Here is a 16,305-nt window from a genome sequence, read left to right as displayed (position 1 = left end):
AATTAGCCTCAGCTGGAGAGAACTCAGGTCGGGCCTAAATGAAATCACACACTGGGTCAAAGGTATTTTATCAAAAATTACAAATGTGGCCATAGTACTGGGGTTAAACCAGCTCCCTTAGGAAGTGAGTGGACAGCTTTGTCTGGTGTAACCTGAACTCTTGGCCTTTGGAACACAAAAGTGGCTGTAAGAGATGGTGGGGTGAGGAAGAGCCAAGCCAAGCCAGTGGTTACAGATGGCTACCAATGGCTAAGTTGCCAAGCACTCTTTGTATATGTGGGCAATTGTGGTGAAGGAATGTTGCACCTTTAGAGAAAGAAATGTGTTTGCAACTTGGTCTGCAATATACTCACTCAGTTTCAAAACCTCTGTGAGACAGGTCTTCACATGCAGGTAAGTTCTGATATTTTGTACCTGGAAAGTTGTTTAAACTTCCACTCCAGATGCTATGCTATGTACAAACACTAAATGATACAAAACAAACAAACAAAAAACCAAAGACAAACAAACAAGAAACATCAGACCATAATCAGCTACCTTCAAGGCCAACTAGCTGCTGATTCCAAATCTACATTACGATTTTCCAAAGACTGCCGGTACCTAAAAGAACTTTATTTTAAAATAATTCCATTAAAGCTACGGGTTATTAAAATCACAGTTGCTCTCTGAGGCTGTATGAGTATCCATGACTCATTTGACACAGCTTACGCTATAAGGCAGCTGAGTCTGCAGAATGCTCTAGGAGTACTGAGATGTTGGTCCGTCCGGGTGGGATTCCCTTGTCTAGTTGCCCAATCACACAGAAGTTAAATTAAGGCTGGTGGATGTTAGGTGTTCTCGTCCTCAGAGTCACCATGTGAGCCTCGGAACCCTTCAAACTGAAGCTCATCTATTGACAGACGAGACAGCCACCATACAGAAACTTCAAAGGCCTTGTCCTGGATCCCGTTCTCAGCTAGGGTCAGTCAGACCTATGAACCAGGCACACTGACAGCAAGCCAGTTCTACTCTTTCCAGACCATGACCGGAAATAGCATTAGGATTTTGCAGAGTGACCCTGAATTCAACACTGTAGTAACATTGGTTTTCATGTAACTAAGAACACCGCCCTGAGCTGTCTATCCTTGATCTGCCGCTTATGAGCTGAGTGATGCTGAGCAAATTACCCAACCTCTCTACACGCCAATGTCCTCGTTGACAAAATGGGAATAAGACGGTAACCGTCTTCTTCGGGTCTTGTGGCATTAACTAAGTTAATACATACCAAGCAACTAAACTATTAACACCTCTTAGCATTATTACTACAAGTGAAAGCACACATGGTCATTTTCACTTGGAAAATACTCCAAAATCCAAAGTAATTGAGACTTCAGATCACAATAAGCAGTAGGCTGGAGGAGGGGCCAGGGGGTCTGTGACGGTGAAGGGGCTATTGTGTGCCCTGCAAAGCTTTTCCAGTTTAGTGTGCAGCAGCCATATGACCTGGGCTTGTAAGTTGAGTACATAGATAGGACCTTCCGTTCTACTTTTCCCATCTTCAGAACACTTCTCCTTAGGTCTGGAAGCTGGAAGAGTCGGGGCCACCATCACACTCCAGCATGGCTACTGGGCCTCATCCCTTCTCCAGCTCTACCCATAGTCCCCATCTTAGACAGGGTCCTACACTTGGGGGAAACGAATGAGCTTCCAGGCTACTCTTAAAAAAAAAAAAAATCACTGGATTTAACTGGTTTAACTAAGTGTACCTCCAGATATCTAATCACACCTTGTACTTTTAAATTAGATGATACCCAAATGAATATTCAAGTAACTCTTTTCTGTCTTTATATAGATTTAAAAGTTATGGTAGAAGGAAGGAAAGGTTCTGGAATTAGTTCCAAAGGAGCCAAGTCCCATCCTTCATCCATTTTAGACTACAGTCATTCATTCCAAACTCCGCAACTCTGCCGAGAAACAGTTTTTGCTTTGCCGACACCCACAAGCTTTTCTAATATGCGCTTGGCTCTGAGAATTCAGGATAATGTGCTGTAAAATCTGGCCTCCTGGGCTTCCATTGCTATCTCTGGGATAGAAGAAATTTAGCTTTGTCTCTCATTGTAAGCTGCCCTCTTGTGGCCTTCAGGAGGTATTGACAGTTCTGGAGACTCTTGAGCAGGCCTGAGTTAACAACCTAGATTAAATAATTCTTTTAACAGCCAACTGGAGAAACAACGCTTAACTTCCAGGACAGTACCTAGAGTTGTTATTCCGAAAGAAACACTGATGTCCATAGATGATAAGCTTTAGCTACTTTTAAAAAAAACGGGCCGATCAAGGAGATGTGCAAGCCAACTTTGGGGATCATCTCAAGTCTAAATAAAACTGGAAAGGTAGAAGTGCTGTGCTGGTGCCTGTCCGGGAGAGGCTCTCACTTCCTGTGGGTAAATCTAGCTGGTCTGGGTCTGATAACTGTAGAACAGGAAAGCCTTGCTTATTCCAGGTCCTACTCCTGGGATCTGGGTGAAAAATACTGATATTCTCAGAGCACAGATTAGTACAATCAACACACGGGCCCTCTGTACAGGATAACTCAGCCCCACATGCTTTTATCAAACACAAGAGAAATGTAAAAAAGGTGGAAAAACTTATCCTCACCCCAGGGGAAGAATAATACACATACCTCCCCAAGGCAGCCCAGAGAAACCATCATTGTTACAAAAGCTGGAGTAATATAAACTTGGAAGGGCAGCAGGTTATAAAAACTCTATAAATTTATGTCCGGCTTCCAAGCAATGTTCTCTTTCCACCCTTCTCCCCTCCTCTCTACAATGAGACACGAAGTCTGGGACTTGAGCATTTAAGCCACAATCCCCGCCAAAGTGACCAAATTACAATCAATGCTGAAGGATTTTGGCACCAGAAAGTTTCAACAGAATATCATCTGCAGAGCCATCACAGTCCATCTCCCCCAAAGGGCTCAGAGAAAGTAGCCAGTATCTCATTAATTCTTAAGAAATCTCTCCTGAGGAGACAGAGGGAGGAGAATGCTTTTTATACATCTCAGGGAAGAGGAAACAAACAAACGATTCACAATTCAAAGTCAGATCACAGGATCTCAAGGGCAGAAGGATATTGGCGGGTCTCGCAGATTTTCTGTCAAGCAAGTTTAGAACATAACTGGGAAGCTCATCGACGTAGTGACCTCCTGGACAGATGCCAAGAGGAAAGAGCCTCTGACAGCAGAGACAGACACTTGGATCCCCGTCAAGGCCCTGACCTTCTTGCTTGGGAACAAATTTAACTCAGGGACAGTGTAAACACGAGCACACTAGCAGTGTAAACACTTATCTTACAGTGCAAGAAAGAGAACGCAAGCCAACCCAAGATGAAGTACTAGATGTTGGAATGTGTCATTATAGGAAGTTGTGGAATGCTTCCATAAATACTGGAAAATGACAACAGTCAGGAGATGTTCTAGATTCTTTTCTAAGTTTTTTTTTTTTAAAGACACAGTCTCATGTAGCCTAGCTCACCCTAGAACTTCTATCTTTATATATATATATTGATGTGGGACGGTCATTTGCTATGAAAAGAGGAATAAGAAAGACTGTACCAAGAGGTGGTGTTATGAATCCTTGTGCTCGAAGCTCCTCTTCTCAGTGTTGTGCTTGCAGTGGCTGATGGTCTTGGTGTAACCTTGGAGGATGGCAGCCCTGAGGCTGCAAATGTTGCCATGCCTACGATTTTAGTCATAAATAATATGTCAAGTGCAATGGGCTGAGTCAAAGGAAATAACACAATTGAAACCTATGTGTTTCTTTGCCATAATTGTACATAAGGCACACAATTTTTCTTCAGGAGGTTGAATCCTTTGTGGTTTTTTTTTCAGTTGGAATACTAAAGAACACTTTGTATAATCTCACAATGAAAGAAACAGTTTAGACTTCATCACATGGAGCTGTGTCTTGACTCCTGTAGCAATGGCTGTTCCTCCTCATCCACTTTAACTCAGTCCTCTCAGGGAAGACGCTGGCTATCCACAGTGTAGTGAATTTAGACAGGAGCCGCAGACATAGGCGGAAGCTCTTATGTGGATTCTCCAGTGCTCGTTGTCATTCACACCTTCCCAGTTAGAGATGTGCAAAGCGGCACAAGTCATTCCAGTCTTGGTTCTGTGTCCTAATGAGAGAGAGAGGACTACACTACAGTGGGCATCCTTCGGATTCTTACACTACTTACTGCAGTTCGTGGTAATCGATGTCTGTCTTAGTGCAAGGCAGGCTCAATACTGGGAAATGAAAACACAGATATGAAGACTGTCATCAGACACTCTCAGCTGAGTTCAGCAGACTCAACAACCAAGCCTACTCTTTCTGATACACACAAGGACCACACCAGTTCTATGAGAGAGAGACAGAGAGAGAGAGAGAGAGAGATTCAGACATTTCCTCCTGATGCTGGCTGAGCATCTGAGCATCTCCTCCCAAGATTCAGAAAGTCAATGCTTCAATATCCATCAAACACGCTCCTCTCTCCAGATCAGGTATTATAAAAAGACCTGTTTGGCAAGTGTTCTTGTGGTCTTCTCATATGGAGACGATCTCATGATCACACTGAAAGCATTATTTGTCCCTCAAAGTTGAATGTCCTCTAAAAAGCCACTTTCATCTTCTCTTCAGGAGAAAAGAAAACAAACATCTGATTCTAGAGGAAATCACAGGACCCATCTTGCCACAGGCATGGAAGCTGTGCAGGCTCAAAGAGCAGGGGTGCAGTCTTTTGGCATTGATTTAGCTTTTTTTCTTTTTTTAAACTTTCTTTACCACTTAAGAAACACAAGTTGAGGTAGGCTACAAAGTTCAGTGAAATCATCCCTCCTGTTGAGCCTACTGAACCCAGAAGAATTTTCAGCTCCATTTGCATTGAACCCTCAAGCAGAACACACATACATGTAGATTCCATGTGAGGTGATGGAGCCTCGCCACGGAGAACACTTGAAGAGTTCAAAGGAAGCACATTTCTCCTTCAGACAGAGCAAGAAAACAAATAATCAAGGACTAATTGCCTTAATTAAAATCAACTGTTGAATAGGCACACACTTAGGAGATAAGAAACACAATGAATGACCAATGGTTAACATATTTGAAAACAAATACTCCTTACCAAAACAGAAATAATTCATTTTAGGAGGAAACAACATGTTACCAAAACATACAGAGAAAAACAAAATGAGCAATACAATTGAAGAATAGATGAAGAACACAGAAGAATGTAATATGATTAGGTTCTTACGGATGTGCGCGCGCGCGCGAACACACACACACATACACACACATCATCATCCGTAAGAACCTATTTTTTCTGGAATACATTCATGGTTTGTCAGTGACTATTGTCTGGTACTGCTCTTACAGAAGAACCCCAAAAGAGTCACTCTGAGGATTAGAAAGATGGAGTAGTGGGTAAGATCACTTGCTGCTCATCCAGAGAACTTGAGTTTGATCCCAAACACTCAGACAGCTCACAATGGTTCCAGGGGATGCAAGGCCCTCCTCCAGCCTCCACAGTCATGGATATTTACACACACAAATACATACACACGCACATAACTGAAAGTTAAAAAAAAAGAGTAAAGATTCACTACCATATCTAATTATTGAGATCACATTTCTCTCATGATAAAATACTTCTAGTGTACTTGAAGGATGAAAATTGTTGATCATGGTTTTGAGCAGGTCCGTCCGTGAGAAAGCTTAGTTTGGAACACAAAACTACAATCAGGAATTGTAGGTCACATCCCATTCCATAGATTACAGATGTGTTTGCATTGGCACAGGGAGTATGAACTGGCACATGAAACCCACCACATAACTTGAGGAGTAACCCTGATGGCAGCAACACCATCTGCTCTATACTGTACCTTTCTCAGATCCCCATAGATTTGACAGCACCCTAGTTAAGTATAGTTGGTATTGATCATCACCATGTATTATAGGGAAGAGGAAAAATGAGAAGGAACACAACCAGAGCCCATGGCAACTGGCCCAGGGCTCACTGTCCTTAGCACCACTCTACTGTTAACAAAACATGAATGCAAAGGAACTGTAGCAATGGCAGCGACCATAGCAATCCAGAGAACAGCCATCCCACAATGTGGACTGACTGCATACTGTAGACTATGTACAATATGAATTCATTTCATTATTTCAGAAGGGCATGGTGTGTGGTTGCTCTATTAGTCAGATTTCACACTCAGTAACAAGATAACAATTTATTTGCCAAGGCAAATAAGACAGAGGAAAGAGTTATTTTTACCCATTGCTCTGTATGCTCTATGTCTAAATCTGTTGTCTCTTTTGTGTCAGCCTTTTGTATCAGGGCAGGAGAGCATGACAGACCCAACTGCTCTCTGTAACTCATGAGTTGGTATTGAGAAGAGGCTAGAATCCCGCAATCCTCTGAGGGCACATGCTCCAGTGATCCAAGGACCTTCTACTGGATGCTATATCTTAAAGAGTCCAATAGCACCACCCTGGGCCCCGAAGGTTTCCTGAATGGGCCCTTGGGGGACTCATTAAGCCACAACAGATATTATTTCAAGCCACAGCTAAGGCATTAGGAGATAGCAAGGGCTGGTAGTGTTCCTTGGGTCCTATGTGACTGGTCCTCACATCTGCCTGATTGCTTGAGGATGGTAAAATTGTCCTACAAATGACTAATAGCTTTTGGCTTTTAAAATCCTCATGTGTTTACACAGAAGTCACCTTCCCAATGGGACCTGTCTTGAAAACTCCAATGAAAACTGCAGGCCCCACCCAAACCTTGCCTATGCTGATCTCACTCCTTGTTCTACTATAGGATTGCAGAGATTTGCTTGTATTAATGACTGTTAAACTCCACAGGCCAATGACCATTTTAGGGTTAGTTTCTTCCCATCTCACGTATTACTAATATTTACAAGGAGCTGTCCAATAGAACTTACTGTGTTACCATATTTAGTAGCTACTGAAGAAAAGTACCTAGTGTAGTTAAAAGACTGAACATTCCATTTTGCTTAATTGTTATCATTTAAATGACTACATGTTATCCCCTATCATATTCTAGCAAAGGCCTAGTATGATGCATTGTATCACAGGCTCTAATTGGGTCTATGAATGAATATATAAATGAGATATATTCACATGTATGTGCACATATTTATGCATGCATGAGTAAATGCTTATGCAACTTTGCACTTGTGCATTTGGAGGCCAGAAGCTGGGTGTCTTCAATTACAGATTCTCTCACTGAACCTTGAGTTCTCAACACTGTCTGGTCAGCAAGCTCCAAGGACTCTCCTATCTCTGTCTTTTCAATGCTGATATTACAGGCACTCAGTCAGCTACACCTGGCTTTGCTTCTCAGGTCCTTGTGCTTAGTGACAAAGCACTTTACCAACTTAGCAATCACAACAGGCCTATGAGACCTATTTTGGGGGGGGGGGGAACACAAACTACTTTCACTATTGGCAATTTGAACACATTTTTTCGATAGAATTAATGACTATAATTGTGCTGGCTAGTTTTTTTGTCAACTTGACACATGCTAGGATCATTGGAGAGAAAGGTACTTCAATTGAAAAAAAATTCCTCTATAAGACCCAGCTGCAGGCAAGTCTATAGGGCATTTTCTTAATTGGTTATCCATGTAGGAGGGTGCAGTCAATTGTGGGTGGGGCCACAGCAGGCCAGTGGTCCTCAGAAAGCAGGCTGAGCAAGCTACAAGCAACACTCCTCTGCATCAACTCCTGCCCTGTGCATTCCCATCCAGATTCCCTTTACTGATGGACTGTCCTGAGGAAGCATATACATAATAAATATGCTCCTTCCCAAGTCTTTGGTCATGGTGTTTCATCACATCAGTAGTAACCCTCACTAAAACAACAGTTCAGAACAACATTTAAAAATTCAGGAGAGAAAGCCAAAGTAGTAAGCCCAGATTTCTTAAACTAACTGGATCCTTTTGGCATTCAAGACTTGGATCACTTTCTGGGGAAGGCACCCACCAGCAGGATGTAGTGGATTGCAATGTGCATACGATTACAATGATGACTGCACAGTACCTTTTTGACTTTGTTCTTCTTCTCGTAGGCCTCTGACAGGGGTTTTTTCTTCTGTTGAGTTGTGTCCTTGGAGAATAAATATTCAAATTCACTTGTGTCCCTAATATGAGGTTCTTCTAAGGAGTCCCATAAAGTTGGTGTGGCGTCTTGGCTTGAAAAAGAAAGCATCAGGTTAACTCTAGAAAACAAAGCAGTAAAGATTATAATACAAGGAAATCTTTCTCTAATTCACTTAAAAAAAAAATCCAAAATCCTGGTAAAGCTGGGATAGAAGCTTTTCATGTTATACATTTTCGGGAGTCAAAACAGGATATTTTAACCCACATCTTCATATAAACATCCAAAAAATATAATGGTCATTAGATTAGTACAAGAGCTCTGAGAAGGCCCTTAGGACTAGAATTTTTGGAGGTGAGGTTTGGACCATGTAAAATGCTTCTCTCTTAACTGTAGCATCTCCAGCCGGGAAAAACAGCAATACAGTGAGAGATATGGGATAGGTAATTTCATACATGGACAAGGTTATTCCTTCTAATGGTGCTATATTTTACTTATTCTTAGTGTGTATATGTATATGCATGTGTACGTGAGGAATGGATATGCATGCCATGGCATGCATGTACAAGTCAGAGGACCATGTCAGTTCTGTCCTTCCTTCACCAGGACCCATGGAATTAGATTGACGTCTCTGGGCTTGACTGCACATATCCTACTCTGTAAAGCCCAAGGTAATTCTTCAAAAGATTGAAAATGAAACAGTAAAGATGTGACTCCCTTTAAGGATTTTATATGTAGTCTTCAGGATTAACTGACGTCATCTCATTCCAGGGGCTTCGAAACATGACTGGTCAACTGCTCATCTGATGTATCAATTGACAGCATCTCACCAGAGATAACATTACTACAGAAAGCCATACAATTTCACCTTGCATGGGCACCCCAGGGTGATTCCAACTGAAGCATCCATGGTGAGTTTGTATTTTAGTCTCTAGGTCATTCTGTCATGGACCAGAGAACAAGAAGTTGCCAGAAATCAAATGGGTCAGAGCCACCGCTAAGAGTCAGGTGTACAGACTTCTCTATATGGGCCCTAATTTGGAATGTGTTGTTTCTTTTCTTCAAATGGACAGAATTAAGTACTTTATCAAGTTACTATTAGTGTCACGGGAAAAAAAGTAAATTTCTTCTATATACATAAAGATATAGTCTACTTATAGATTATAGTCTACTTATAGATATAGTATGACAGATATAATAAACATATCTGTCATACTATTAAATGATTAGTTACCAAGTCATGATTTTCATACTAAAAGCAGTTGTGCTGGGATGAATAAATTGTTTTTGAGGGACCCCTGATGACAGATAGAGCCTGAGTGTGTGGTGCTAGCAAGAGGTGACTGCTGAGTTCTTACCACATCACAGAGGGCACAAGGCTGCCACATCCCCCCAGTCAGTCACTCCTCATGTCCTGTTCATGTCCTGTTCATTTGATTTGAAAGTGCAACACTAGGTTTACGATGCTTGCACAACTGGCTTAACCAGGGTAACTAAGGAAAGCTTGAGCATCTGACTGGTTTCCATTTTAAAAGGTGGGAAGTCACAGGAGGAAAGAAAAACAAATCAGTGATTTCCCCCAAATCTCATTTACCCTTCCTTGAACAGTGGATGAAGGTCCGCCCTCCCAGGGCTCAGCTTTATGATGCTGTGTCTATGGTGCTCCATGCTCACGAAGTCTCTTGGGGAATGGAATGAGGCATGCCAGTGAGAAGCAGGTGTGAGGCAGTCACGTGTGCTGCCAGGACACGCTAGGCTAGGGCTCACAGGTGGGATCCATCACTGCAGGGTGACTGCGCAATGACTTCAGAGCACTAATAAAGAAACACGACTCAAATGTTCTGGGAAATCATCTCTTGGGAAATATCCCAATCTCAAGTGAGAAATGGGATGCTAGCACTTCAGTGTTAGTGTTGGGAACTATTTTAGGATCACCTCGCCTATTAAACACACACACACACACACACACAACCAAATATTCATTTGGGAAATTCTACAGCACTTTTATCAGCATTACATCAATATATCTAGAAATTTCCACATGTCAACTCTTGACCCTTATTTTTTGGCAAGAAGACTAGGGACAGTATGAAGTATGGCAGCAGCTTGGTTCGTCACATGCTAAGACTGGTGGTATTTCCCCTGCTCTTAGAGTGGTTTCCATGGTTTTATTTCCTTTTATTTTTTTAAATTGTGAACTATAACGTTATTTTGTTTCATTATCTTCCATTCTCTAAGTAGAATTTTACATAAGCCTGAAAATCCTGAATTAGGGAATAACCTTAGAAATGGAGTTTTTAAATTACCGTCGTTATTATTATACATTTTTTTTTACAAACAAATAGATTTCAAAACTAGAACTTGGCCAAGAATTGAGTCAATATCTTTGTCATTGTCCTTTTGAGAGATTCAGAAATGAAGCAAGAAATCTAACTGTAACTTTCTTGTATGGAAGTTTCCAAGTCATCACGACTTTCTGCCTTACAGATCCAGTTTCATAACATATACAAATGAAAGTACTCTCCACATCAGCTGGCCGCACTCGGGCATTTTCTCTGAAGGCCAATAAAGAATAAAGATGTAAAAGAAGTCTTATGAGCCATTCTTCAAAAGTGTGGTGGGTATATTTTAAGACTCTCTTATAATCTAAACAATAAATAACTAAGCCAAGTCTCAGTAATTTCAAGAATAATGAAAAGCATAGATAACTTAAATATACAGACTCACCACAAAGCCTCTAAGAGCTGAATGAATCCTTTGAATATGTCTATAGGGACATTCCCAAGGAGAATTAACCAAGGGTAGGAAGATCAGCTCTGAATATCAGGATCCTCCCATAGGCTAATAGCCCAGATGTTATATTTTGTTTTTCTCCTTCCTGGCCAGGAGATGAGCTACACCACTGTGCCACACCCAAACTGCCATGAAAGACTAAAATCTCTGACACCATAGGCCAAAATAAATTCTTCCACATTTTCCTAAGGTACTCACCGTAGTAAGTGAAAAAAAAAATATGACTAACACAAGACCACAAGGCTGGTTACCAAAAATTAAGAAAGGATATCATAAAAGATACTGTAGGAATCCTCAGTGAACTGTGGGTAATAAAGCATCACTTGGGAAGAATCCTGTGAATTTGTAACTGTTAGTGGGTCAAGGGAGAGCTTACCTCTTATCATTTATTTGTATTCTAGTCCAATACAAAGGTTTCATAGGACAGCTGGGCTCAATGGCTGGTTTACGAGGACATTGGTAGGAAGAAGAGCTGAGTCCACAGGATAGTCCAGGAGGAGGTGGGGGTGTAAGTCCTGGCGGGGGAGGAGGAGGGGGAGGAGGAGGAGGGCCTCCACTGTTAGGAAGAGCTGGGATGTTAGGAAGTGGTGGTGGAGGAGGAGGTGGGGGTGGTCCAGCACTTGGAGGCAGGGGAGGCGGAGGAGGAGGTGGAGGAGGTGGCAGTGGTGACCCAGCACTCACAGGTGATATGGGTGGTGCTGGTGGCAAAGGTCCAAGTCCAGGTGGGAGAGGCGGAGGTGGAGGAATGGGAGGCGGAGGGAGTGGTGGTGGTGTGGGAGGAGTTGGAGGGGATATCTTCTGCTGACTAGATGAGGAGATGCTTTCTCTTGTCTGGACTGGGGCATAGATGTCTTTGCTGTCTTTTGAGGGAGAGAGCTGGGTTAAGGAGATATTCAGCTTCTTGGGTACTATCTGGCTGCTTCTGGTTGTTTTGCTTTCAGCATCACAGGGCTTGAGGAAGGTCTCTCTGTCTGTCTGGATGCACACGTTTCTGAAGGCCTTTGGAGAGCAGTCATCATCCGTGGAAACACATACATCTCTCATCTCCTCACATCCTCCCCGACGCTTTTCTAACTGTTGCTTGAAATTTTCAATCGTTTCTTCAAGTCTTGCTGTTACTAATGCATGCTCACCCCGGATGTGAAATGTCTTGAGTTCAAACTGTGCCTGTAGGGGAAAAAGTCATTGGGAAAGTAAGACTTTAATGATAACAAACCCTGAGTAGACATTTAATAGTACCATGAATGTGTAAATGTACCACTAAAGAATGGAGATGTTTGTTCAAGAATCCAAAAGGGTATAAACTTTCATTTCAGAATTTTCCAGAGAACAAACATTTAGGGGTAATTTCATCTCATCTGAAATCATGGGAGATTCCTGCTATTGGGTTAATATTTAGAACAAATCCACTTAAGAACTCCCACTCCGTTTTAATATCAAATGCAGAAGAAATTAATTTAATGGAAGTTTGGATAGGCTTGACTATATCTTTTACAGCTTTTGGTGTGGATTGAGAAAACAGGGGCAGGGAGGCAGTTGAGAACTCGCTGGTATGGAGCTGCTGTACTTTGTGCTCCTTAGAGAGTGTCTCCAGCATCGTTCCATAGCACTGCTAGAGAAACAGGAGGCATTGGGAGAGCAAGGGTACTTTTTATTGTGTCTGTTTTTTAAGTTTCCAGATGAGAGCTGACCAAGGTCACTGTTTGTGTCTGTTTCTTACTGCTGGCCTTCACCCAGATGATTAGCTCCACCAGATGACATCAGTGGAATACTGACTACATTTCTGTACCCCAGTAGTGAGCACGGTATTGGAAAGATAGATAGATAAAATCACATGCACGCTCCCTGTCTCAAGAGCCTTGCTTAATGGCTAATCAAGTGTTACTCTGGTATAACGTCAGCCAACAAATATCTAGAATAGAAGCAACATACAAGGACATACATAACCCTTTAGCATGAAATGTTAAAGAAATGTGTTTAACAATCTAGTCAGCAAAGTTAAATTTAAAAGGGGAGCTTTTCTGTTTCCACTGGGATACATTTTTAACTGTCTATTTTTTTTTATCTTGGTTCAAATTTTCCCAATATTGATTCTGACAAACTAATTCTCACACACTAGGAGAATATAGAGACTAAGATTTGTAATTGATAATTGTCCCGTTCTTAGACATGGTATCTCCAGAGAATCTCTGAAGGAAGTGGAGAGAGTATTGCACTAAACTGTGCAGCACAGAGAGTGGATTCACATTATTTGTTCCAGGTCTAAACTTCACTGCTGTCTAAGTCTGTGACCTTGGCCCAGCCTGTTTCTTCAGTTGTAAGAGAGGATAACATGGAGCCATTTCTAGGTTTGCTTCTGTTTTGGCTTGCATTGCATTGGTTTTTAATGATAAAATGAGATGCTTCACATAAATCGGGGAACTTGTGTGGGTGTCAATAATAACAGTAAAATAAGAGGCTTCTAAATTCTTAATTATTTTTGAAACTTTCAAATAGCACATTGGTTCAATGAAAGTGTAAAACCAGGAAAAGCTGAAGCCATCAATATAAGCACGACACTACAAATGAATTCTACTACCAAGTGCCTGCAAGCAACTTCAAGCTTCATTCAATGGCGTGGTTAGCATTCTCTTTGCTTCAATATCATTCCAGATCCCTCATTTCTCTCCCCACCTCTCCTACATCCTACTGTGATTTTTTTTTTTTTTTACTCTGAGTCACTCACCAACATTTTAGTTTGATGTTTGTGGCTACCTTAACTTTGTCACCAGAGAATAACTTCATACTGGTGTTCCCTGCTAAGCTCATTTTCAAGACAAGTTCTTGTGTTGCTTTGCATTGACAAGTATTGCTGAGTCAAGCAAGAGTTCAACCTCCTGCAGACATATGAAATAACGACAAAGATGTTTTCTGAAGAAATTCCCCTTTGTAAGATAATGAAGCAGCATCTACAAGTAAAGGCGGGTCCCACCTCCCAGTCAAATCTGGCGATACTCATTCTTAAATATTGCCTTGGACGCCGAGTTTAATGTATAAGCTTAACGAGACAGGAGGGAGACAAATTGGGCAGGTTAAGGTCCGTATATCCACTTCCCAAAGCAGCCATGAAACGTAAATAAATCCCCATTTGGTTTGTTTGTTTTGAAACAGGGTTTCTTTGTAGCACTGATGGTACTGAACTCAGACATTCACCTGCCTCTGCCTCCCGAATGCTGGGATTAAAGATGTGCACCGCCATTACCCTTTACCCAGTAGAACGCCCATTTGTACAATAAGGTATTAAGAACATTTAGAACCAAGTACTGTGTAAGTCCAATACCATTGCTGTTGCCTTTTGTGATTCCAGACACAGCAGAGGCCAATAACCACACCCACGTGTTTGAAGTCACTATGTATGATTCCTAAGGCAATGTCCTATCTATCCTGCCCCGTGTTTCAAAAGCACCCTTACATTCCTCTAGCTGTCAGGGTTTTCCTCACCAACTTTTTTTCCTTCACGGCAGAGCTTTTAGGGGGTGAAAACTCAAGGGGGGAGGACATTAAAAAGTCATCCAGGGTTTGCTTTGTCTGCTTTCTCATCCATTTACTTGTGCCAAATTACAGTTGGCTTCTGTCTACTATTCTGTGAGGACTCAACAGGATTTAGCCAGCATTTTTCAGTGGATTTCCCCTGTCCTATTTGTATTGATGGAAGCTGGTGTCTTGCAATTGAACTTCCCCGGAATCGTAATTCCACCCCACACTCCTCCCATGCAACTATTTTTCCTCCCTACCTCCCTGTTCTGTCCAGGCAGCCCCAGAATCCTTTCTCCTTCGTTCCTCAGATCCATCAGGCATCTTTTTCCTATTCTTTTTCTCACATTATACTCTCTGTTTAATGTTTTCTGTATCATATGACAAGTAAGATCCATTCGATGATCTACTGGCAACTTCTAAATTACTACCTTGAGACTCTGATCCAACTACCTGTTAGATTACTATAGCTGCACATTTAACCAGCCACCAGAGACTCCACAAGAAACAGGTTTGTTCCTCCCTCTGAAATTCCTCTCATGTCATCTGGAATTGCCTGCGCACCATGTGGGATCCTCGTTTCTCTCAGTTTCTGATTTAGTGCTTTGTTTTTATCTGTGCCACCTACGCCTTTCTATCACCCACCCACCCCCATTTTTTTTTAAAATCAGGACAATGTTAAAAAAATCTACCTGGTTTTATTTGCTTGTTTTCTGTTTTGTTTTAGACAACATAAATTTAGCTAGCTCTGATTTCTGGAAGATTTTTCTCATAAACAAATCTGTGTGTTTTATTCCTTAAGACCCCTCCAACACTTAGCTATTACTTGCAAACCTATATGGAAAACTTAGCCCAGATGACTCCTCTGATAGCTTTTCTGCCTCCTTTAAGCACTTTGGTTTCTGGCCTCTTGCTGAGATGTGCCCTGGAATCCAGTCTTATATAGCTCCTTGCATCTCCCAGGCCCATGCTCTTTCATAAAAATACTGTCTTCTCTGGACAGTTCCTTTTTTTTCCAGCAAACACCCAAGGAAAGATTACCATGAGCAGATAAGCCACTGTAGACTCCACAAATAGATCTACAAAACTGTATTCACCGGCATGAGGGATGCCTAAAGAAGAAGGCAAACAATGAACTCCCAGGCACTCCACACCAATATGCTGAGATGATGATGACGAGTCCTATTGATCACTAAGATGTAATTACCCACAAACATAGGCAGAACCATTGCCTATCACTATTCAATAATCTCTTTGGCTTGGTAGAAAGCTCCTCATTCAATCCATCCATTTCCTACTAGTTGTCTGGTATTTTCTCTTCTTTGTCTAGACTCACCTCTAGAGAGAGTGATAAGTGATTCTGTGAGTGGGGTTCAGAGCAGACCTTTGATTGATAATCGTGCATTTATTCTTACACAATCCTCCGGGATTCTGGATTTCTTTATGAGTCATCATGCCCAGGCCTGCAGAACCCCAAGCTACAAATAAAACTAAATGAATGAGACATAATACATCTATAATTTGGGCATTCTCCTTTACTTGAACAGGGGACCCACAAGAGTCTGTTAATCTATACCTATCCCCTCCAGAAGCACAGCCATCAACAAGGCAATCCCAATTAAATCATGCTGCTTTCTTTCTTCAACATTATTTCTATTACTCCAAGCAAAGGTTTTAAAACTCACATCCAGAGAGCTTTCTAGAAGATACTGATTAGGCCCATTGTTACAGACTTTACCTTGTACCAGAAGTATTAAGACTCCCTAAGAGGATCTGATGAGAGTCAGAGCTGAAACCAACAGCAATTGTTGTTCATCTTTATTCTGATCTAACACAGATATTATGACAACATGGTACTAGTG

General features: G+C 41.7%; 1 protein-coding gene across 1 annotated transcript in view; it reads right to left on the bottom strand.

Annotated features, from left to right (window-relative positions):
• The window catches only part of LOC127685716 (formin-1-like), a 248,884-nt gene that overhangs the window by 169,159 nt on the left and 63,420 nt on the right, over positions 1 to 16,305 (bottom strand). The window contains exons 4-5 of the mRNA XM_052183177.1: positions 11,307 to 12,097; positions 8,081 to 8,231 (exon numbers count right to left, since the gene is read on the bottom strand). Coding sequence (XP_052039137.1) covers positions 8,081 to 8,231; positions 11,307 to 12,097 — 942 coding nt within the window. The remainder of the gene's footprint in view (positions 1 to 8,080; positions 8,232 to 11,306; positions 12,098 to 16,305) is intronic.

This window comes from Apodemus sylvaticus, chromosome 5 (assembly GCF_947179515.1).
Source record: "Apodemus sylvaticus chromosome 5, mApoSyl1.1, whole genome shotgun sequence".
Taxonomy (NCBI): domain Eukaryota; kingdom Metazoa; phylum Chordata; class Mammalia; order Rodentia; family Muridae; genus Apodemus; species Apodemus sylvaticus.
The sequence above is the reverse complement of the archived record's forward strand: the minus strand, read 5'-3'. Positions and strand labels throughout refer to the sequence as shown.